Source organism: Alligator sinensis, unplaced genomic scaffold (assembly GCF_000455745.1).
Source record: "Alligator sinensis unplaced genomic scaffold, ASM45574v1 scaffold502_1, whole genome shotgun sequence".
NCBI lineage: Eukaryota > Metazoa > Chordata > Crocodylia > Alligatoridae > Alligator > Alligator sinensis.
Window position 1 is genome coordinate 4031418 of NW_005841896.1, and position 25326 is coordinate 4056743.

Below are 25326 nucleotides of genomic sequence, written 5' to 3' on the forward strand. Positions count from 1 at the left end.
AATTACCATTGTTTGCTGATCCCTTCAGAACTATTTTTCTGACAGCTCTTTAAGTGACTAAAACTAAATTGGTTGTGTTAGAGAAAGTGCTTATGCGCTACCCACCCCTGAAACTTACATCCCCGTAAGGAATGAAATAACAGTAAAATTCACAAAAGCACCCATTGTGTACTTACTTTTAGCTCCAGTTATGGTAGTATAATATTACAGCCTTATTCAAAACAGTAGTCTAGCAACATGCAGACTATGCATGTATACGGTAGTTATAAACACTGTAAAGGCTTCATTTAAAATTTCTTATAGTAGTAAGGCACAAGCAAGTTAATGCTCATATACTTTGCAGACTAGTGTATATAATAATATACATTTCTCTGGACAATGCACTAGACTCTTAAAAGACTGAGAATTGAAATATTTCTGCAAGACAAAGCAACAAAGGAGAGATTATTTAACTAAAATGTTTGAATTTGTGGTTTATACGTGATTCATTCTCTAGCTCACATTTTCTTATGTAAATGGAAAAAGAAAAATCAAAGATATATTGTAATTTGTTGGAAGCCCATTTAAAGCTTAACTTTTTGCAGAAAGGTTGGAAACTTATCATTCAAAACCTCCCATAAAAGATTATCTTAGTCAGGACAGTTCAAATAGTATAAAAGACATGGCTAAGGACAGGCTGAATATCTACTAGATTTTTTTTTAACTGTCTATGTTTAAACAAACATATAGCACATCAGAAATGTAGCTAGGCAGTTTTGACCCCTGGACAGCAGTGGTGTACAATATGAAATGCCATAGCGTTTCCATTGCCATGAATTAAGTAGGTCTTTCTACCTATGCTTTAACACATCCTATCTTTGTATTCTATGACGATAATTTTGCTCTTATTATAACACTTTTATAAACAATTCAATGAGCTTATTTTAAAACTGAAAAGACAGCAAAAGTTCTGACATAAGGCCATATTTTAAAAAGAATCTGGCATTACTTGTTTTCAAGGATAAGCGATCTTTCTAGGTCTACAGTCACAATAAATGCATATGGAGATTCTGGAAATCTTTACACTTGAGTCAATGGGAGTAACAGAATAGTCACTTCACAAACACATCAGTGCCACTGAAAATACAACCCAGCACATGGGAAGTCCAAATATTTTACGCATTGAGAACTCTCTTTGCTCAATCTAAACCAAAAGAAAAAAATAATGACAATCTCTCAAAATAGGAACTATGGTGATAAAAGAGTCATTTTCCCACCAAACCAACCAACCAAATAAGGTTTTTTTATTCTAAGGTCTTCTGCTTTAGATTTTTTCTTGAAATTCCATTTTGCTCTGAAATATTAACGTAAGTGTAACATACCTTCGTAAGCTTTTTGATTCTAAAAACATTGGGGTCTGATTTCACTGCAGACTAAGCTATATAGCTCAACAGTTTAAACCCCAATTCTATAGTTCTGAAGAAGACTGCACAGAGTTTAATAAAAATGGTGGGAAAATGAGTAATATTTTAGTTTTTATCTCACTTAGATTGGATTAGTTGGAAATTTATAGTAGCATAGGTATTGCATCAGCAAATATGTTAGCGTGAATGATAACTATGGTTATCAATAGACTGGCAGATCTAATAAGCTAGCTGGCTGTAGACCTAATTATTGTGGTATTACCTGCAAAGATTCATTGTGGACAATAAGCTTATTACCTATATTTGAGAATAATTATATTTTAGAAAACAAATCACACAATGGAGTTTTGGGTTTTACTTTAGAAAGCAACCTGGTGGGGGAGTTCTGTTTTTCTCATCCGGTGTTGACGTGAGTTTGTGTCTTGATTTGTTGGCTCAGGAAAAAAAAATCAGTGGAATTTTAGGGGGCTGTGGGCTATACAAACTTCAAAGAAACTCTGCAAACACGAATTCAAAAGAAGCCAATTTACAAAAATATAGTCTCCTCAGATCCAAACCTTAAATATCAACTAAACAGTGACCTTCATCCCATTTCATGTGCAACTAATCCATATAAGCTATCTTCATATTCCTCTTTTTTATCACTTCCATACCAAAGGCCTATCCCTATTTACACTAAGACCCTTCTATGCTCTGGCAGGGTAAAAGAATCTGGTCATATAGAAATTTGGTGTAAATAACATGAAAGTCCCATCAAAATAGATTTAATTTACACTCACTTTAAGGCCTGTTTATATTGTTAGTGGGGTGTAAAGTGGTTTTAACTGTAAATGAGAATCAGAACCATGTATGTAGAAAATAATAAGAAAATGCTGCCTCTTGTGGTATTTTTGATATGTAACAAGGAATCACTGATGTTTGCTTGGATCGATGCTGTCATTCCATTTCCAAAAAGAACAGAACTGTTCTTAAACCTGGCCTTCATGTTGTACCAATTCCTTTGATCTATACAATGCTGTGGCTTAATTCTGCTTTGAATTAGCAACCAAGTTTTTTTATTGTCTTTTCTTTCATTGTCATGCGCTTTTGCTCATGTTCCTTTATCCATTTTAACCAATATTGCTGCTGTTGGACCTTGCACATTTATTGCATGGGTATGACTGGATTGTTAATGTGCTTTGGAGGAGGTAGACTAGAGTTTCCCCCTTTGATCTGAATATAATTCAATATATGATTCAGATAAAGTTCCTATGAACAACTTCTGTGGCAGCCTATTAATACACACTTTCCCCCAGAGTTCAGAAGAGTTAAAAAGCAAACGTCAGACTCTAGACTAGAAGATTATAAAATCTCATCATATTTCAGGGTATCAAAAACACTTCTGGATAGTGATTGAAGAAAAAAACCACATTGTTGCATCCTGTACCACAAAATAATTGACTGGAACAGGAGTTCTGCATCCCAAGCCAAAAATGAGGGCACATAACCAACGTCAAGGTCAATTATCTGGTAGCACACAACAACAGGAGACTATTGTGATTAGAGAAATAAGCAGAACATTGTGAATTTGGAAGGGCTGGCAGTGCAGATAGATTTTAGGTTCTTTTTAAACCACCAGAAACATTGTGTGCGGGCACTTAGCCTTACGGATTAATTCAGAAGAAAATGGAAAAGATAAATCAGCTGTGCTGCAATTGTTTCAGTAGGCTTTTTATCCTGCGCCTGGAGAACTTCCATAGGACTGCATCTTCTTCAAAAAGTCAGCAAGAAATGATTAAAGAAATATTATTAACTAACACAAAGAATTAAAAATGTAGTAGGATCATTTAGTGCCATATATTTTGATCTGTAAACCTTCCTAAATGATCCATTTACTGCTAACTGCTTCTCAAGACTCATTTCTTCAAAAAGGATTGTACAACACAAAACAAAAAAAGACATGGAAAATCCCAGACCAGTGATGCTTAGTCTCCAGCCTAAGGAAGATACATGCATAATTCACTCAGGTGTTGGCACAATGTGAGCACTACTAGCCTTGTTCTCTCTTCCCTCCCCCGTCCCCTCCTGCAAATCTTGTGTTTTCTTTACCCTTGTCCTTTCCCAATTGAAGCCTTTACCATGTTTTCCCATTGTTCTTGTCTTAAGCCAGGGATTGATTCTGGAAACCATCACTATTGATAGCAGGACTCACATAGGGCCTGATCCAACACCCACTGAGGCCAATGGAGAAAAAAACCTGTTGTCTATTCAGTTCTAGGATCAAACTTATGGTCAACTGACCTCTAATGTATGTGGTTAGTAGCTCTCTTCTCAGCAGCACACTTTTCAGTATTTTATTAATAAGATTTTGGACCTTGACTTGTAAACTGTCCTAGGAAGAAACTGTCTATTTGTTTCAAAATATCATACCCTGTTACAGTTCTGCCTTGAAAGCAATAGCAACAATAATGCTTACCCTACAGTAAAAAACTGCCTCATCTCCTGTCTTCGAGATCTCATCAGTTGCTTATATTCTCCAATACGCAGTTTCTTGCCATCAACAATGCAGGTACGTTTTGGTCGGGGTTTGTATTTGTAGTTAGGATACTTCTCTAGATGGATTTTACTTAGCCGTGCCTGCTCTTCATAGTAAGGTTGTTTCTCTTGATTAGACATGGACTTCCAGCGAGAGCCTATATTAAAAAAATATCAACAAACGTTCAAGCCAGGCTGGCTGCATTCTATTCACATACATTTCAAAGTATCCTTTCTTGCCACTCTGCTTAACACATTGACCACCATTTACAGCACGTGTCTGTGACAAAGACATTCAAAATTTTGGATGCAATTCTTGACACACATGTTAAAGGAATTTGGCTTCCAGAAATGCCTGAGAACCCACCTTCTGAAAATATAGTTTCCTAAGGGTGCCTCAAGTTGGGCACCCAAAAACTGAGGCACCTGAAATAATGCGTTACTTTTGCAAATCAATAGTACTGTTTATCCTTTGAAATAGTGACCTTTGGACTGTGAATAATTCTATGATCTATGTATTAACATGCCTGTTAATATATTCAAGATGGGTCTACAGCCATTCAAGTTGATCTCAGAAGCTTAGCTTACTGCCAGTGAATGTTTCTCTCATGTTATATAAAAATCTACCCCATAAATTTCTAACAGTGGATGTTCTGCAACTTAGCAAGGAAAACTTATTAAAACCTTGCATAGTCTCAAAATTACAAATAATCCTTTGCTATCTGGGTGTCTTTAATTTAGTTACACTTGGCATATTATTGGCACCCTACCATATTTTAAATCCTATTATACATATTATCTCCAAGCCAGATGTAATAAATGTATTGAACTACATTTAGAAAGTTATATTTAAAAAAATGGAAAGCACATTTGTAATTATATACACCACTTTAGGTATTGTAAACTTTCATTGAAAGCTGCACCAAAAAAACTAGTAAAAATTTAATTCAGTTTATACAGGAAGAGGAAAAAGTATTCAGATCCCTTGTATTGTTTATAAAGAACTATCTAAACACTTGAAGAGAGACAGAAGGTTTTTTTGGGTGGGGGGTAAAGAAATGCAGAAAGTAGCTTTTTGGTGACTTTCAAATGGATAAAACGATTACAGCTGTGGTAAACGTGGGTGGAAGCTATTCTTTTACCAAGATTTTTCATACATCAACAAATGGAAAAGTTGTATAAATATTATCCGTAACTAGCAGTACTCTGTGTCAGTTCTAATATTTCAGCCTCTTTTCTCATTGTCCTGGAAAAGTTGCACAGACATTATGTGGATATAGACTTATTTGTGGCAGAGCAGATCCTGACAGGTTAATTCCATGGTTAACAAACACATGACTGCTGGCACTTCTGAAATATTTATGTTGAAAGTTTACATTTTAATGAATACAGTTACTATACTCCTAATAGTTTTTTCACAGAATGCACACAAATAATATAGATTCCCTACAGCTGCCAACATTGAAACAGTACAGGTTTTATACAAAACTGAAAGGCTATTCATATAACTTACTTAAAATGGTAGACAAATATGAGAACTACTAAGTATGATTCTGGAAGTTTTAGGACAGAGTAACATTCATTTCTAGAATGTATTTTCATCTCTGATAAAAATAACAAATGCATATTTGAGAAACTGCTTTCTTAAGAATACCTTGCAGCTCTGAAGTTTACAAAAAATGTTTACAGATTAAACTTGTTTCTTACTACTACATATTATGAGTTACATTTAAAGTCCATCTGTCACTTCAAAGATGCAGAGAACCTATAGTTCTTAATATTTCACCATTCATTCTCACCTATGTTTCTAATTCTCCAGAGAGGTCTCAGAGACTAAAAATGTCTACAAAATACATCAAATGTATTGCACAGAGGTAAAACATGTATGGTATACCAGATATATTCAAAATTAAATATTGTGATTTTTTAAAATTAAGTGATACTTTAATCTTGTAATGTTTCCTTTCAGCGTTTCTAACATGACTGCATTTGAGTACAACATCACCTTATATTACAGGAGATATATTCTCAATAATATTATTAAGTGCTCTGAAACTTGATAGCTGCTTCTACTGTTTAGCCACTCTACTGTCTGGCATATATTTTGATCTTGTGCGTTTATTAATTTAGGAATATTTCCCAAAATACTGATGTTGCCATAAGAAATACAGTTTTCATTTGCATGGGTTTTGCACTCTTGAGCTCAAGTGATTTCTGCTCTGATCTTGCAATGGGATAGTATTCCAAGAGCCATTGTACCGATACATTGGGGAAAAAAAGGAGGGAGGGTTGTTGAACACTGCTAAGTCTTTAGAACATAAAGACCCACAATCCCTCATTTGCATATATCTAATCTACATTACTATAAGTAAAAACCTCCCAAACATAAGAATATACCCTGACAAGCATAACTGGGATAGTCTTTACAATACTAACCTCTGTCACCATAAATTCACCTTTCATCTCCAAAACCAACTAACTTCTACCAACCACTGCTGCAAATTACATTTGAGATTTCTAAGCCACTGCTGATTTTGACTCAGTTGTAAAACTAATTACAGTATACTTAGTGTCTTGTACTTACCTAGGATTTTGCTAATGTTGGAGTTATGCATGTCAGGAAAAGCTTGGAGAATTTTTCTGCGTTCATCCTTCGCCCAAACCATGAAAGCATTCATTGGTCGTTTGATATGTGGTTCGCTACTGGCTCGGCCCCGTGAATCTCTGTAGACTCGCGCTTCAGCCACAGTGGCACCTCCTGTTGGCCAACAATAATACTGCTGTAGTTTAGCTGCAGAGCCATTCATTGCTTTACTTCCTGTAATATCAGGGCAGGAAGAAACAAGATGGATGCAAAACATTATTATTTGGATTATGAAACAGGTTCCTATGCCTTTTCCTTTTTAGGTTCCTGTTCTCCTTTTCTCTCCTTTCCTGCTTCCAGATCTAGAATGGGGATAAAGGAGATGTAATGATTCCCACGTCACCAGTCAAGGTTCTCTTGCCAAGGCCCATAATACTTGCATGAACCAACAAACTGTTTGTACTGATGAAGGTACAAAGACTAGTGTAGTAGCTGGAGGTTTGCAATTGTAACAACTCTTTATTAATACAAGTACTTACAGATATTTACAGTTTGAGGTAACAGTTTTGTTCTTGCCCTTGAAAGGGTCTTGTGGCTGATTGCCCCTGTTCCCTGACCCGGAAGTTCCAGATGACCTCACCCAGAGTCTTATGGGATGACACACTTCCTGGATACGTTTGTGTATCCAGGAGGACTTACTCTATGTCACAACTAGCATCAATTTCAGTTCTGCATTTTAATAGAAAATGCAAGGTCACAAAAGTTACATAAGACAACCAAAAATTATGGAGAACTGTCCCCACATGTATGGCACAACATCTCTGCTCCTTGTGAAGAGGAACACTTGCCAAACATTTCATAAAATATTCAGCATATCTTTAGTCTGCAGGTACATGCTACATGCCATTTGGGCTTGATTCTCCACCTCAGTTCCTACATGTATTTCAGTGGCAACTGAGGAAGGTTTAGCATCTCACAGGTTTAGACCAGACATCTGTACTACAGCTGTCAGGTCTCAACAAGAACATGTTCTTTAGGTTAGCACAACTAGCACTCCAGGTTCTCCATTCCTACAGTGCCTTACTGATTTCTTATCAGGAGAATGTTTTTGTAGAGGTGGAACAAAATCTTGAAGCAGCTTCTCCAACTCCTACGAACTGTGCTCAGGTCAGATTGGGGGGGGGGAGGGGGAGAGGCTGTGCAGTGCATGTGCAGTGAGCTCTCTGAGCTCACCATATGTCAGCAACCTCCCACCAGAGCCCTTACAGATGCCATGAGCTCTGAGCTCACCAACTGACTGGGAAGAGCTCTGCCTAGAGCCCCTGATTTCACGAGGCTCTGGAATGTAGGGAGTGAGTGCTGCTCCCCTTCTTCTCCCTGCTGCTAAATTCAGTGGCAGGTGGTAGGGCAAAGAAAGGGAAGACAACTGATGATGGCACTCACCCCCTCAAAGAACTCACAGCACGCGTGCCATACTTCCAAAAGGAGTGTGGCTGCACCCACCTTGTTGCAATCCTGGACGTTCCCAAGCATGGGGTCCACCCTGGGGGGGGGCAGGGGGGAATGGAAGGAGAGCCCAGTGAGCTGTTGCAAGCAGGAAGATATTCAAGAATACTTTCATGCAAACTGAAGCCCAGAGCAACTGCCCCCCTATATCTGTGCTTGTGATCCTTATGTCCTAGTTTTATCTACCTCCAATTTATTTGTGCAGACCTTTAAGCCAAATTGGACTTGACTACACACCTTAGAGTTCACACAAATCAACATAAGGTGGTAGAGCTGATTGATATAACAGATCTCTGAGACTGACAATCTTGTGCCTTTGCCCTAAAGCTTCTGAAATCATAACTATAACACATATTTTTAGGCATGAACAGAGAGGGAGAAAGGGTGGCACAGTGGAGGAGGGACACGATTGATTTTAGACCCCCGACACACTACAGTCATACTATCAAGAAACTTGGTAAAATAAAAATGCTGCCTATATCAGTGGCATTACTGGGGGGTGAGGAGGCAATAGGGGCAATGGCCTCAGGTGCCATCTGGTGCTTCTGCTTTGCCCCAGGTGTTGGCCCCAGTTTCTGGCCTTGACCAGCCCCAGTGGTATTTGTGATTGAGAGCCTGCTTATAGATGTGATGCTTGCTTTGACTAGAAGACAGAGGGAGAGTTCTAGACCCAGTCAGTTAAGTCTGACACTACATCAACCAGGTTTATCTTAAACCAGTTTCAGCCATTTTGAGAGTGGTTTATGTGCACTGAACTTCTGTTCTGTTACAGATTTAAAGCAGTTTTGGATCACTTAAACTGGTTTATATGTAACTGCTGTCCCTTGCCTGTGAGTGTGGGATGGTGTGCAAGTAAGAAGTGTAAGTGGGTTCGTTGAGTTGCTGCATATGTGAGGGCAGTTGTGAGAGAACTGTGTGATCTGTATGGTACGTTTCTGACTCCTGGTTATTAGGGTAAGATGACTGGTGTGCTGATCAGTTAAGTGCTACTCTGAGGAGAGAGTATTACAGCACTGCTCTGAGGAGGGAGCACTAGTGCTTGACAGGACCTTGGCCCAGGTGACCCCATCATCTCTGTTATGGTAAAGTATTACCCACCCCTTTGGTACTCAGGGTGCTCAGTACCCCGAGGGGAATTGCACCGAGAGCTTCACTAAGCTGAGTTTCTGTGGAGCCACCAAGTTATCAGAGATCCTACTTTGCTCTCTTTTTGTTGTTCCTCTGGTTATCCCTCACGTATTTGCATATATGGTTGTCTGCTATTGTCCATATATATTTCATTATCCTACTGTTTGCCTCATCTGTTTAACAATTTGCTTTGAAACTTACCATTGAGTCTGTGGTTCTTATATGTAATTTTCAGACACTTGGTGGGGTTGGGCAGTAGACCAATACCTAGTGGAAAACTCTGCAAGTCTCCAACACCACACTTATTTGGAATTCAGCTTCGAAGACTAACAACCATCACTACTACCACCATTTGATCCCAAATTCTAATTAGTGGAGATAATTATATTGTGCAAGAGATTTGCAGCTCTTCACCAGGCACCCAGCCACATTCCTACACTACCAGCCTATATGTATAAACTTGACAATAATTTAGCACAATGCTATACCTATTTTTTTAAAAAAACTATTATAGCTAGCTGCATGCTAATATTTAATATCATCCCCAAAATACAGGGTAAGCTCTCTGGCTTTTGCAAAGTATAATAGCTCTACTGACTTAAACAACTGGCTGATAAGGTTTTAATTATGTTGAATCCTAACTTTTCTCATTTACTATGAAACACTGTACTTCAGCTATACTTTCTTATTCTATGCAGGCAATTCATTTACATGAAAAAAGTCGTAGAACAGAGGATGCATAACTAATATGCTACCTTTTTGCCACTGTGCCCACAGTACATTAATTTCATTTAAAATGCACTGACCATACAGAATAAATTGATTTCACTTTATATGGTGTTGACAGCCATGTTTATTGTGCAGTGAAATGTAGTGTAGTTTCGAGCTGACAATATCCATCAACATAGGGCAATATGCTGACTGCTGGGCCAGATGAAGACATACATTACCCTGAGAGCAAAACACTCATTCAGAAATGACAGTGTCTTCTCTTGAGGATCACTATGGTAATTTATGATGCCTCCAATACCATTACTTTACAACTGATACCGATTTGGCAATTTATGTACTTACATGTGTGCACATAAAAGACGACAGGTTTGTGGCAAATGTAAAATGCAAAAAAAAAAAATAATAATATTATTCAAAGTTAACTACTGTGCCATAGGTATGCAACCATTTACAGGTGGTTACTGCTGCCATGTGCTCTCTTTCTCTCTCTCTCGCAATAGGGAACAGCATTTTTTGCTGAGTGCAGATCTGCATATAGAACCAATTCAAGTTGATTAGAGTCTATGGAGCCTTTTCAAAGGTTTCAATGATCTTTGGATCTGAACTTTCATATACATCATTATCTCAAATACAACACATTTATTTTTAAATGATAAGACTTTTAACTAGGGTTTCCTACATTACAGTGTTTCCAAATGTATGATTACTCTATCCTTAAAAATGGCAAAATTTGCAACAAATATTTTTCACAGCACATTATTCAAGCATTTATGGTGCTGTTGGCAAATAAAAAATGGAATATTTTTTTTTCTATATAAAATTGCAAAAATATTCAACAAATTATTTAACAAGCTGTATTACTGGTAAGAAAAGAGGAGGAGGACAGCCCAATCCAGCTGTTTAATATTATTATTTTGCACTTTTTATCTTCTGAAATATGTTTCTTCATTGCAGCTAGTGAGTTTATCTCCAGGTCTTTCTGCTAAGATTTTGGTTTAGTCCTTCAGCTGTGATGTCAGACAAATAGAGCTTTGGCTGATATCAGGACTATAAATTAGATCTATTTGGAGAGATTAGAATCTGGAGTAGGAAGATTAAAAAAACCCAGAATACCATCAATTTATTTTACTTTAATATTTTTTGATAGAAAACAATCCTTAATTGGAGTAATAAATTACATTGCAAGAAGACCACAAAGCTCGAGTTGCATCTGCTCTGAGCAAGTCTACACTTGAGGGATTTGAGAAGGCAGCCAAAAAAATAGTTGAGCTTTTCAGTGCTCAGTCTCTGAGAGAATATTTGCTACTTGGCCCAAGGGCTGTCACAAAAGAATGTGTGCAAAATGAGTTTCTGCAAATAATTAAAAATCACACCACCCGTCCTACCTGTCTCCTAACTCCAAGAGTATGTTCAACACAGAACGTGCTTGTTTTCAACAGACATTGTAATAGAGAACAAATGTCATAATAGCCATTTAGCTTCAAACGAAGGTCCTCATGATATAAAACACAGAGATGTACACTTTTGAAACCCACAAGAATAAGACTTTGTACTGCAAGTCAGTGCTAGGACACTTCAACCTGTCAACCACCTATCAAATAATGATTTTGCTCTTTTTAAAAAATGAAATCTTCATATTTTCCCAAGGAGGAAGCAACCATGACCACCTGAAACCTGAGATCCTGCTCCTGCCTTTTTTTCAAGGTAATTTGCATCATCACAGATCCTCACAGATGGTGAGAGGCTCCATACCAGCTATGAACTGACTGCCCAGAAAAGTTTTCCATCTATTGACTTCTCTGTGAAATCCTATGAAATATGAACTTTCATTTCTACCCAGGAGAACTTTTACAATCTTTTCTCCAATGCCTGATGAAGGGGGTTTGTGCCCGAAAGCTTGCAATTAAAGAATTTTTTTCCAAAAATCTTGTTGGTCTAATAAAAGATATCAGCTCTACTATGAGTCCTGATTACCTTTGCACATGCATACATTTTCAATAAGTTTTTTTTCAAGCCACGTTCCTGTTTTGTGCTGATTTTTACAATAGTGATTGGTCCAGAAAGGAAAGAGAGGCTGTTATGAAAGGGAGGTACGGATTTTAGTTCTGGCTCGTAACAAAAATTTCCTCAGCTTTCTAATCAAATCCCCTTCTAAAAAAATATGAAAAAAATACACTTGCAACTAGGAGAGAAGTTAAAACAATTGTTTCTCTGTGATGACTAATAGGCCATTTGCTAGTTTCTGTTCCTAATAGTTACAGAAGGGGAGTTTGACTTCCAGAATAAGGAGTTTGGTTGGGATTCAAAATTATTGCAAACGCAGTACGCTTTGGCTGCCCTAATGGCTTAGTTGGCAGGAAAATCTACTCCTCAGCCCAGGAGAGGCTGGGGCTATACTAAAAGTGACACTTCCAGCTTCTGAGGGTGTGGGGCTGCTTTCCTTTCCAACTCTTCAGGCTCTGCTGAGACATGGATGCAGTGATACAAAACAAAGAGCAGACTGAAAGAGAGTGATTACTTTAAATCTACAGTGTACAACTCCCTTAGGGGGGGACCTGGGTTCAGGACTAGTCTATAGACTACATACAGTCAGAGAACAGCACAAAATGAAGGGAAGCCAGAAAACCCAAATGGCCCTGATCCAGCTAAGCACTTAAACCTGCACTCAATTTTGAGCACATGAAAAATCTCCATTCAAGTCATTTTTAAAAATCTCTTTCAACTGGAAGATGCTAAATGCTTTCCAACAGGGCTCACAGGGGAGAAGGCAGGCACTTAGGATATACAAAGACTGAGAAAGAATTTGATCAGTCTCTGACCAGGAGGGTGAAGAAAAGACTTCTCATGTAAGGAAGATGTTATGATACTGATGTATTTGTATTTTCTCTATATCTATGTGTGTGTCTTTTCTTTTAGATGGTAAATGTTTAAGGTAGGGACCATCTTCTAGTCTCTGGCTGAAATACTTGCTCCATTGAAATTGTATCACAGAACTTCCACTGACTTTAAAAGGACTAGAATTGTACCCTATATTTGTACAGTGCCAACTACAATGGGACCTGAAGCTTTAAGGTCCAACCAGAGTGTAGACAATAGTAATAGGGAGTGGGGAGAAACAAAAAGGATAAGAGAACAGAAGAAAAAGAAGATAAAAGAAAAGACAAGATGACATTTTCATCAATCTATTTTTCTCATTCACCATAATCCTTCATTTCCTGGCTGCCAATCCACATCAAACATTGTAAATTTCTTTCAGCCCTTCCCTTAGTGTGCTGTTCCCTTGATACTCTTTTCTAAAAGGGCATCTTGTAGCAATATGCCCAAGACCCAAAATACACTAGTCTTTATAGACTTCCATGACATTCTTTGATGACCCTTAGTCATCTTCTATAGAAATATATTGTTGGTGGGATATATAGAAACAAAGGAAATCACTGCTAAGATCTTGGCATAAAGATGGATGCAGCTTTCAGCAGTGGCAGAAAGCTATTACATGATGGCTGTTTGTAAGGATGAGTTGTTGGGCCCTGTCCATTCCTACTCAACACATGGGCACATCATTAAAAACTCCACCCTGTCATGAACCTAGAAACTAAATAGCACTATTAGTGTTAGTTATAACAGAACGGTCAAACACCGGATGATCCTGGAAACTGGAATTACCAATTTACTGTACAAAATGGATTCTTCTAGAATATGGGCATGGCAGAAAAGCAAAGTAGAGTGGGGGGAAAAAATCCTGATTTTGCAATTTGCTGTTCTATATTTTTGCTGTAGGCTGCTGTCTCCATTACAACTGCTCTGATTCTTTTTACAACCAGTAAAAACTTATAACATCTGCATCTGGGTGCCCTGCCAGCAGACTGGTACAGGGAAAGACCTAGGGGTAACAGTCATCTTCCTCAATTAGCCTTTGTCTGCCTTTTACATCTTTATTCTCCTTCTCTCCCCATCCACCTTCAGATGACTCTGATATACTTTATTACCAGCAGGCAAGGTTGAATAAACGGGCACTCCAAGAGCTATTGTTAATACAGGAGTGTCTCTCTCTGTAACACTGATAACAAATTAAAGAAATCACTAGCTCCAGGGCTAAGAGGTCTGTGATCTGTCTGAGCCACAAGTATCCCGCATGGCAGTACCTGGTCATTCATTGGGCTACCTCACTCCAAATGCTAAACAAATATTATTCAGGTGGCTTTCCAACATTTCTTACAAACTGCACTGAGAAAAGTATCTGATTTATGAAATTTACTGTAATAATTACAGGGACTCTAAGATATTTTACCTGCAGAGGTGCTGAAACATGCTAAGTAAACACTAATAATTGAAAATATACGGTGGTACAGGTTAAACTTACTACATTAATTCCATACTCAGTTATATTCTGAGAGTGTTACTGCAGATAAGGCTTCTATTTTTCCTATTAGAGACTCCATTCTCTTCAAACATCAACAAGAAGAACCAAAAGGGAATTCCCTAAGGTCAGTTCTGAGGAAACATAAACCTCTAATTCAATAACTCTGCTACTGCACTGAAAAAGGCCTTATTATTGCAACATCCATATGGAGTCAATTGGACATTAATGACTAATCAATCCCTCCCCTTTCTATTCTACTTATAGTGTCACAAACCATGTTTAGATTAGCCCATTTCCTGCTTAGGATCGCTCAAGATGTCTTTTGTTCTTTCAGGGCTGGCCTGATGGAGGCAGCTTAAACAAACACACGACCCAAGTGGCGCAGGAGTTATAAACTGCCATATGTGAATGAACAAAGGGGCCATACTAAAGCCTTTTGTGGTATTTGTTAATGTTTTTCATCTGAGCTTAAAAAGACCTAATGACTTTGTGGTGAGCTGATGCATGTGGCTCGTGGCTTTGCAAAATGAAGGAAATTCTAGCCAGTTATATATCAGTTATGTATTTTCCAGAGTCCCTTGTTTTCAGTTTTGGTAGCAGCGAGTTTATTTTTTTAAATTATATTTACTTTACAGAGGCTAGTAGAATGCTTTATCTTGATTAAAACAGAGCACCAATGCACTAAAACACCTATCAATTGTGTAGGATTTTTTTCTCTCCATTAAAAAGTCAGGGACTAAAACTAAAAGTGTAATATTATTTTTTGTATATAAAGTCAAATTGTGTCCTCTCACCAGTATTCAGTGCTGATTTTTTACCTGGATCTTACTAAACTCTGAAGCAATAGTTTTCAATAAGTTATTATCACCTCCACACTCAACAGCAGGCCATGGCTAACTCCACAAGATTGTAATGAGACAAACCCCCCAAATGCAACTACATTCTTGATGCACAAGCAGGTTAGATTTCCTGACCACATTTATAGTTAAACTAACCCTTATTTAAAAAGTGGCAAAGTATACAGCAGAAAATGAAGTAGCCATGTATTAAAGAATAAAGAAATGGGTTAAATTAATGTTCAGGGTCTCACTTAATCCCACAATACTAAAGAGATCCTCTTTGTGCTGTAACACAAATGGAATGAGAAATTAGTCTATGGAGACCTGTGAAACATCTTGGTACAAAGGATACAGGAGCAGCCTTGCCTTTTATTTTGGGAAGTTAACAAACTATAACAGTAACTTTTTACTCACGTGCACTCAAAAATACTTTACAAACAAGCCTGACAAGCCCTTCTTAAGGTAGGTATTACTGATGGATAAAGAGAGGCACACAGGATTTGAGGTTTATGTCACTTGCCCAGTGCCAGCAGATAGAGCAGCACGGTCAGAACTCCAAGTCACCAGATCTATCTGCTTTCTAGATTTATCTACCTTTCTCCACCCACTGATACAATTGTTTTCATTTCATATTTGTTTTTCAATTGACAAAGTAATAACTCTCAAAGTTGAGATGTATGGATAAAAGCATTTTATAATCCAGAATATATTATTATTGTTATTGTTGCTGATGCTGCTGTTATCAATGTCCCAAGGACTTTACAATAACTTCTTTAGAACATCTACTGATAATGTTTTAATAATGATAAGCCATCATTATTAAAACATTAATTAGATGCAAATCAAAACAATATGTGATATTGAGACATTTTATGTGACGTCACTGTGGTCCTTTAAGAAACAATATATCATCAGGGAACTGTTACCAGCACAATTTCAAACACTTCCTAGCACAACAATATATAAAGCACAATGTTGCTTTAAAACATTGGGGCTAATTCTGCAGTCTTTTATTAGACCAATATTAAAAAGATAAAGCTTGGATTTTTATTTTTCTTTGTAATAAGGCTCACAGGACCAGACCTTTTGTAATATGTTGGCCACTGTATTCATTTTTAAATGGAAAACAAAGGATAGCAATTTACCCTCATGAGTAATAGGAACACAACTTGAAATTTGACCTACAAGTTGCTTAAGTTGGGGCTGAAATACAAAAGGATCCAAAACATACAAGTTTGCTAGCCGTTATGCAGCACAGCCATGACCTAAAATAGTTAAACTATAATTGTGGTTTATAGAGGAAAATTTTGTTGTGACAAACTGGGAGAGAGGCTGCCAGTACAAACTCCCTAACATTATGTCCATCGTGGAATCACTGTCACTATCTAGGAAATGCACAATGCACAGTGTGCCAAAAGATTTAACGTCTATATTGGAATCATTACATTAATGGCTCATTTACGATATTCAATCCTCATCTCATTTTGACACCTCCTAGCATATAACGTCATTCTATGTATTACTATTAGTAATTCCCTTCCACTCAGTGTTTGCCATTCTCGCTTGTCATAACACATCTATAATTAAATTGCAAGCACCTAGGGCTAAGGTATGTGTGTCTTGTTTCTTTCTGCTTGGTCCATTTTGTGGATAATATTAATGATTAGTAATATAATTACATAGAAAAAAGAGAAGCAGCAAGAGTGATGGGAGGGAATGAGTTCAGTGTTAACAATTGTTAGAAATGTTTAGGGGTAATTTTTTAATGAGTTGCACCTGTCGGGCAAGAATTTGTGGGTGATAACAGGAAGCTGTGCATGCAGAATTAGCTGCATGCCAAAATGCCCTTTCACAGTGACCTGATTTATGCAGGATTTTGCAATAAAATAGTTGTTCACATAAGCTTTGCAAGTACAGGTTTTGCCGGTGCCTTTGAAATGTTACCCTTCCTTTATAGCTACCCTGTTACCAACATATAATAATGCTGGTAACAGTCCTGAAAATACAGAAATGTTTCCAATGCACAGTACAGACCAAAAGTCTGTAAAATTAAATTTGAGAAAAAAATGAAGAAACATCTGTAGTCTGAAAGCCAAATTCTAAACTGGACAAATGACGGGAGCTAAGTGCTCAGTGTATGAACAGAGGAGGAAAGAAGTGACTCTAAACCATTTTTCTATTTCCAAGACCTTGAGGCCAGTGGAGAACAAAAATTCCTGTTGTGTAAGTTAGAGCAGCAAAGATTGTACCAGGTGAACTAGCTCCTTTACCCAGACTTAACCAGAGGGCCCAATACTTTATTCCTAACCTGAAGCTGCCCCATCCTCTGTCCACGTCAAGATCTGGGAAGCAGGGGATATAGGGTATGTCTACATGTGCAATGAATGCCTGGATTTTCTTTGCAAAACATTCAGGTGCATTTAACTGCACCCCTGCATGCATGTGAGCATGTGCCCATTGAGAGCAAATTTGTTCCTGACAGGAGCAGTTCACTCCAGGGCTGCTCCTGCCCTGCTTTGTCCCCCCACCCTCTGCAGCAGTCAGGGGGAACTCTAAGTTCCCCCAGGTGCCAGCCTGGGGCTTCCAGGGGGCATGGGGGCTTTTCTCAGTCCCCACAGGGTGGGGGAGATCTCTCTTGGCAGCTGGGACTGCTGCATCTCAGACACATGGAGAGCAGGTCAGGACCTGATCTCCACGTGGCTGGGATGCAGAGATCCTGGCTGCCAGGACAGACATCCCAGTCATGTGAGAATTGGGACAGGTCCTGATTTCCACAAGGTGGAGAGACAGCTGCCCCTGCAGCCAGCACAACTCCCTTCCTCTCCCCACACATTGGGGCTTAGCCAAGCAGCAGCGGCCCAGCTGCGGCCTGGGCTGACCAGGAGCAAATTGCTCCCGGTCAGCACTTATACATGCACTACTGTACAGTGACTAATGTGCCATTAATCCAACACCTTTATTTCCTGATACTAGTGCAGTAAGTCCTGTACACATGTAGACGGTGATGCTTTACTGCACGTTAGATTAGTCTAATGCATAGTACGTGTCTTGTGTAGATATGTCCATAAAGATGGTTTTAACACTAGCTGAAATTTACTTGGTGCTGGGAAATTCTCAGTGACCTGTCTGAGGCAGCCTGGAGTCTCTTTTGCAATACCAAAGCTCTCTTGGGGAGAGCACAGGAACAGGCCCTAGGAGTTTTCATTGACATCAGTGGCAGTCCCACATGTACCTCCAAGAGTATTTTGGCCCTATATGGGTGCATCTATACATGATATTAATGTGTAGCAATGAACTATGGCACATATTGCACAGGAGCTTATTGCTCCCAGGCACCACATTTAAACAGGCACCTAGCGCTGCAGCATGTCGAGCTGGATCAGAGCAGCCCCAGCTGGCAGGGGGATCCAGGGGTCAGCCTGCCAGCCTGGGGCTGCTCCAACCTGTCTCAATGTACTGTGGAGGGGCTGGCTGGGGCACGAGAGTGCTCCAGTGTGGTGCTAGCTGGCAGGCAGCCCCTGCACTGAAGCACCCTCATGTCCCAACCAGCCCTGTCAGCAGCATCTACACGTGTGTTGCTGTGCACTAAAAAACTCTGCCTCAGGATAGTACTTGTATTTACGTGTGCTAACCTGCAGCAGAGTTTATTAGTTTATTGCAGCCTAATAGGGTCACAGATGTAGATGTTGAGATACTTATGGCAGAACTAATTAGGCAGCTCTGCAGTAAATGTCTTGTGTAGACATGCCCTATTGGCACAGAAAGTGCAGCTCCTCACTGTAACACAGAACATTTTGCAAGAAGCACTGTGAGTTATAATGATCCCCCAGACCAAACAAAAGTTCACTATTGGTTCCAGGGGGAGCAGAATCTAACTGCTGCCTGCCAGCCTGCAGCCATTTTCCCCTTGCAATGGCCCCTTCTCCCTTGCAGCCTGTCCCTGTTTTCAGAATGGGAGGGAGGAAAGGGGGAGCTCAGTCTAAGGGTTCCCCAGCCGGCACTGGAGGCTGCAGTAGGTGAATGGATGCCCCCTCACCTCAGTGGGTGGGTCCAATTCACCCTTCCCACCCTCCAGTGGGGACTGAAAAAAAACTCAGACTGAATTCCTCTGCTCCCTTTCCTCTCTCCCATTCTTAAAATGGCTTGGAGGCTGGCAGACACAAGTTACAGAAGACACTATATTTTGAAACATCTTAATCTGAAACCACATACAATGAGAGTTCAGATTTTCACCCAATCGCCCATCTTTGAAGTGGTATGCAGCTATGCCCTCTGTTTGGTCATGGCTATAGACCACTTTTTGTGGCCAGTTTGGGTGCAAATTGTCACTTCTGTCTGTGCCCTGTGTGTGCAAAAAAATCCTTAAAACCACTGATCTAGTATATTTTTTTGCTCTCTTTGCTTAAAAATAGCTGAACTGACTACTTTCAACATTTGCAACAATAATTTTCTCATGGGATGAGATTTCCTATGCAAAGCTCCAGCCTAGAGTTACTTTTTACAGCCTTGTTCTAAATTCCTGAAAACAATGTTTACTATATAATGGAAATTGTGACAGGCCCTTAACTATAGCTGTGCTAATGGGCACCTCTATATAATACTCAAGGCATTGTAACAGTGCCTGTATAATATTAGCAATTCTGCTGTAATCATTTTTCACATAAAGGCGCTATTATAAAAGTATCATTTACTGTAGCACTGAAACAGCAAATGAGAAACCCTTACGTTTAGCAGTAGGAAAAAAATACAAGAAGACAGTTGAAAATCCAAAGGTAACACTTGTGCAGGACTCCCAGATTTATGATTCTGAAAGTGAGAATTGTACTGTATATTAAATATTAGTGTCTGGAGAGGAGCAGTTTTCAATGCAGTTGGGAAATCGGTCCACACCCCCACAGCTCAGATTTTTCATCATTCAAGGTGGGAGTTCCACCTATAAAATTTTATGTGGGTATTGGCAACAGCCACTTCCATAAAGTGGCTGCCATCAGGAAAGCAATGGGACAGTCCTTAAAGGTTGAGGGCTTGAATCCCCTCTCATTTACAGGCACTAGTGGGATTCTACTGACCTCAGTGGAGTGTTTTCCAATTTACATCACAGTGCAAGGGATCAGAGTCAGGCTCTGGGTCTTGGCTAAGCCAACTGAAATATGGCCCTTCAATCCTTTCTCCAAAGTTCCTGACATGTTATTAGTTATCCTGGTCAATGCAGGCACAATCAGGTAGGTGTCCAAGCACTAAAAATGGCAACCACAATTACTGAGGACCACAACTTAACATCAGGCCATATAACTTAGCTATCAAGAAGTTATTTCATCTTTAAGTAATACACACTTGGAGTTTTGTTTATCAAAGACTGGAAAAGAGACTACTGGGGAACAAAGCTTCCAAAGTTTGATGTTTCTGCATTTTTTCTGGAAACACTTCTTTGTTTTCAGAGAGCTTTCACCATTTCCCGATTTTCATCTTTCCTTTCTCAACTGCCATAGCAACTATTACAAATATTTATGTGCGACAAATACTGGCACAGGGAGGCGTTCTTTCCTCCGGTATTTATGAAGCACTGTCACAAAAGTAGATGATGTTTTGTCATGCATGTACTACCCACTGTTTACACCTCAGCATAGTAGGGTGTTAAACAAGGTTACCTCATAGTTTTGGATTGTGTTGGCAGCTTGCCAAGATTGACCTGCTTGCCTAAAAAATTGCTCTGTCTCACTTACCTCTCCTCAGCAGGTCAAGTTTGACTGTTTGTACAGTTTAAAAGAATTGTTTTACAAGTGGATTTTTGCTGCCACTCTTTTGCAAGACCACTTGGCTTATAAAGTGGGAGGATGCAATGGGCATTGTTTTCCATCTGCATCAGCACTGTTTTGGAGATATGGTAAATACATCTCTTTGATCATGCACAGACAAATATGCACCTCAATCTAGTTTGCATTTTTCTGTATACTGATGAAAACTGCATTGAATCAGAAACAGACATGTAGTTCTCTTGGGGCAGCTAACAAACTAAGCAGCTACTACTCTGCCTTGGTGCTAGACAAAGGGGAACCAGGTAAAAGCTTGTTTGCCTTCGGCAAGATGTAAAGAAAGATATAAAGAAACAAAACTTAAAGCAAAGGAATTCACATTAGTAAAGTTTAACTCCTGATTCTTTCCAGGGGATTTCTCTGCAAGGTTGGTAAAGTCATGCAGTTCAGGGGTCCACTACATTATTACACAAATGTGTCCTATATCAGTCTATACCAAATGACCAAACTGCCCAAATAATTTGTATGCTGGGGTAGGACTCTCTCAGTCACTCCTTTTAGAGTTATACCACTTGGTATAAATATCCATTTGACCAGGGCCTCTAACCTGGGTCTGCTATAGGCATGATAAGGGCACAGATCATTAGTTGCATACTCATATTTTCCTGTTGATGCTATTCTGCTTTGTATAATTTAAATATTCAGTGGGTCACAGGGCAACCAACTCAACACCCTAATGATTAGGACACTTATCTAGGATGTGGCAGACTGAGAGTCAGGTCTCTGGTCTGGGTCTGGATCTCCCATATGTACAGTGAGTGTCCTAACCATTAAAATATTATATCATCCCAGGTTGGAGCTGGTTCGTCTCTCTCTCTCTCCCCACCCCAACCCCCCCATCCCCATTTCCCCTTTCACTAATGTTTTCATGGCAAGAAGGAAGACAACCAAAGGGTTTAAACCATCATTTGGGGGATGGCAACTTGTGCTCCTAGCTTTCTGGCCTGGAAAAATGTGGAGGAACAGAAGGGAAGGAGACAAACATGTTAAGGTGTGCTCATAAAGACTCAGGAGGCAGCACAGGGTAAGGTCCATTTCCTGGCTGATCATTTTTCCCTGCAGGTCGAACATGCTCATGAGAAGCTGGCTAGGATGCTCCTTCTCATAACTGTAGAATGTACTCACTGAACACAACTAGAACTCTAACAATAGGATAGGCAAACATAAAATCACACTGAATTAAGAGAGGACAGGAAAAGGAAAAGCCATAAATACCAACAGGATTTGACTTCATATAGTAATAGGATTTCTGTAGTAAGGAGGAGAATTTCACACAAGCTGTCCCAAATAGTGAAAGGTGAGGTTATACAGATGGTATGGTATAAGTAACTATAGATTGTGACTACTGCACTATTTGTTCTTTGCACTAATACAACACTCTCTATCCAATAGTTCCCATTTCATTTATCCATATTAATTTAGCACCATTGTACTTCCACAAGATTGTCATGTTTAATCTGGAGTATAACTAGGGGTGGGTAAACAGGGCTCCAATACTGGGTGCTGATTTTGAGGGGAAGTATTAGAGTGGCAGCCCCTGGGAATCCCATGTGTTGGCTGCAGTATCCATTCTTCCAGGAGTCCTTGCCCCTCAACACCCCTCACACAAACGCTCTCCAACCCTATCATCCCACACTTCAGTATCTCTACCCAGAGCACCAGAATACAAGTAGCCAGTTACACCTCTGTGTATAATAATTCTCTTTTTATGGATGGGAAAACCAAGGCCCAGATAAGTCCAGTCTCCCATGTCAGGTCAAACAACAAAAGTGAAGCAAAGCCAAAGACGCAATGCATAAAGTCGTTGCGTGGAGCCCATAGGCTAATTAAGAAAACTGCACTTCTTTTAATAGATGAAATTCTTTAGCATTGGTCTCTAATGGGATTTAAACCAATGGCTATCAGAACTATACTCCCTGTATTAAAATGGAACCATCATCAGCTGCCTACAGACGTGTTTCTATGTTTCTGCAAGTCTCCATTCATTAATAGGCCTATTTCCTTCACATGAATAAAGTATTTTGATCACAAGCCCACAAATACAAGGAGCTGTTCCATTACAGGTTATCCTCGGCACACATTGCACTAAAGAGTATGGCATGTACATACACTACAAGATATGTGATTCAAAAGAAGCTGTCTAGTGCCTAACACCAAATGGGCATCTACGTGAGGAATCTTTGTTAGGATCTGAACCAAGAAAAAGCTCTCAGAACCTAGAACCCTATACTCATAGAGACAGGAATTGATTTAAAAGAAAACTATTAAAACGGTGCAAACATGGCTGGCTGCTGTTGATCTGTATTCCACCACAGCTTGGCCAACAGCTGTGAACAGGGAAAAACTGTGTCAGAGTCATGCTTAAAAAGTGGGTTTCAATGTAGGCTTGTTTTAAACATGTTTTTGTCCTGTCCTTACTGATTAGCTGTATTACTACCAATCCCAATCCCAATTGCTACCAATTAAATTCATTAGCCTGCCCCCTACAATTCAAGAGAATATTACAATAAATTATAATTATTTGGTTCATTTGATCTGTCCCTTGGTTTCAGGGCCTTTATTATGAATTCAATTCATATTTTCAAGCTCTGCTCAGCCAGAAACCTTTACTTCTTTTAACTGAAAGCAAAGATTTCTAGTCAATACAAAGAATCTGGGAGCTGGGGATTCTAAAAAAGCATTATACATTGTTATAGTTGGCAACACTATGTTTGAGTCCTGTGTGGCACTACTTAGAGGGGGGGCAAGATTGGCAGCCACCATCACTACCACTGGTGCCCAGGCAGTCACCACCATAGTTGTAACATTAATGGGGAATCTGCACATACTGCGAGGAGATAACACCTTAAACTGTTAAACCTAAGTCTATCACATCCTTCCATATGTCTTGGGATCTCAGTAGAGCCAAATATAATGAACTTCAAGACGTACAATATCCTAGTCCTTGACTTAAAAAAGAATTTTATAACTACTTGAGGATCAATAAATAAGTACTAAAAGAATTAAAAGAAAAATATTGCTTTGGTCTTTTGAAAGTGAGACCAATGCCACAATTTGAATTCCATGCATTTGTACCAGTGTAACCAGCAGAGAGAAACCTTGCCCAATACTAGTATACTGGCACACAGAATAGAGCAATGAATGAGGGTCTGTTGGTGTTTCCTATAATAAACAATGTTGCTGGGCCATAAACATGATTTTTTGATGCACAAAGGGATTATATTTAGAATATTTATCTCAGAAATAATGTTGTCTTAATATGAAATGCTGATAAAATTGCAGACAAGGTTCCTTGGGTGAATCTGATGTCTTTTATTAGACCAACCCAAATAGTTGGAAAATAATTATTAAGCAAGCTTTCGGGTTCAAAAACCCTTCGTCAGGTTAAGGAAGTTTCAGCAGTTGGTGTGCACTCTTCCTGGATGGAATGAAAAGTAAAGAAGCTGCCTATGTCCTTAGACGAACACGGCTACAACCTACACCCCTGATAAAATCACAGCATTCTAAAAAAGTAATAAACTGTCATAACTCCAAGAAGTTTTAAATTTGTGGTGATACGAGTAAAACTCTGAAAGGATTTTACATGTTGTTTGAATGAAAAACTAAAAACAAAAATAATTCTGTTCTATAAAATAATTAAGGGCTTGCCTGTAGTTAGTACATAAAAATAAATGTAACATTAAAAGAACTAGGACAGTGAAGATGCGTAGCTTCTTTAATGCAAAATCTCAAGTGTTTTTTCTTCAGTCACTGTTTTGGTAAGAAAACAGGAAGACTCTAAAAGAGATCCATATACTTCTTGCTTGTTCAAATAGTGCATAATGGTAATGGTGAATCCATATAACCACCTGAACATACAACTCTGGTCAGCCAGGGAAGCCTGGCTGGGGAGCGGGGGGGCAGCAAAGGCACCAGTCGCAGGGCTCAAGTGCCTATATACTAATGCTAGGAGCATGGGAAACAAGCAGGATGAACTAGCGCTCCTGCTTGCACAAAACACCTATGACTTAGTGGGGCTAACGGAAACCTGGTGGGATTCATCCCACGACTGGGCAGTACATATTGAGGGCTATAGATTGTACAGAAAGGACAGGGTGGGGAAGAAAGGGGGAGGGGTTGCACTCTATGTCAGTGAGCAATATACATCAACCCTCATCAAGACGGAATCCAAGGATGAGGAAGTAGAAGGATTGTGGGTTAGGCTACATGGGGGGCAAGGAGAAAGGGATTTGGTGGTAGGGGTCTGCTACAGACCCCCACATCAAGGGGAAGAAAGGGATTCGGGGCTCCTGAGGCAACTCTCGGAGACCATAAAAGCTAAAGAGGCGGTAGTCATGGGGGACCTAAACTACCCAGACATCTGCTGGGAGTCACAGACAGCAAAGTCCCACCGCTCACGCAGGTTTCTAACCTGTGTACAGGACCTCCACCTGACACAGGAGGTACA

The 25326-nt window shown here is 39.4% G+C and overlaps 1 protein-coding gene across 10 annotated transcripts in view; it reads right to left on the reverse strand.

Annotated features, from left to right (window-relative positions):
- Nucleotides 1–25326, reverse strand: part of SOX6 (SRY-box 6) — a 324606-nt gene that overhangs the window by 19719 nt on the left and 279561 nt on the right. For 9 of the 10 annotated variants that reach the window (XM_014517206.2, XM_025197396.1, XM_025197395.1 and 6 more), the window contains 2 exons: nt 6502–6735; nt 3859–4075 (listed from right to left, as the gene is read on the reverse strand). In XM_014517206.2, coding sequence (XP_014372692.2) covers nt 3859–4075; nt 6502–6735 — 451 coding nt within the window. The remainder of the gene's footprint in view (nt 1–3858; nt 4076–6501; nt 6736–25326) is intronic. The other variant, XM_025197397.1, reaches the window with a different exon arrangement.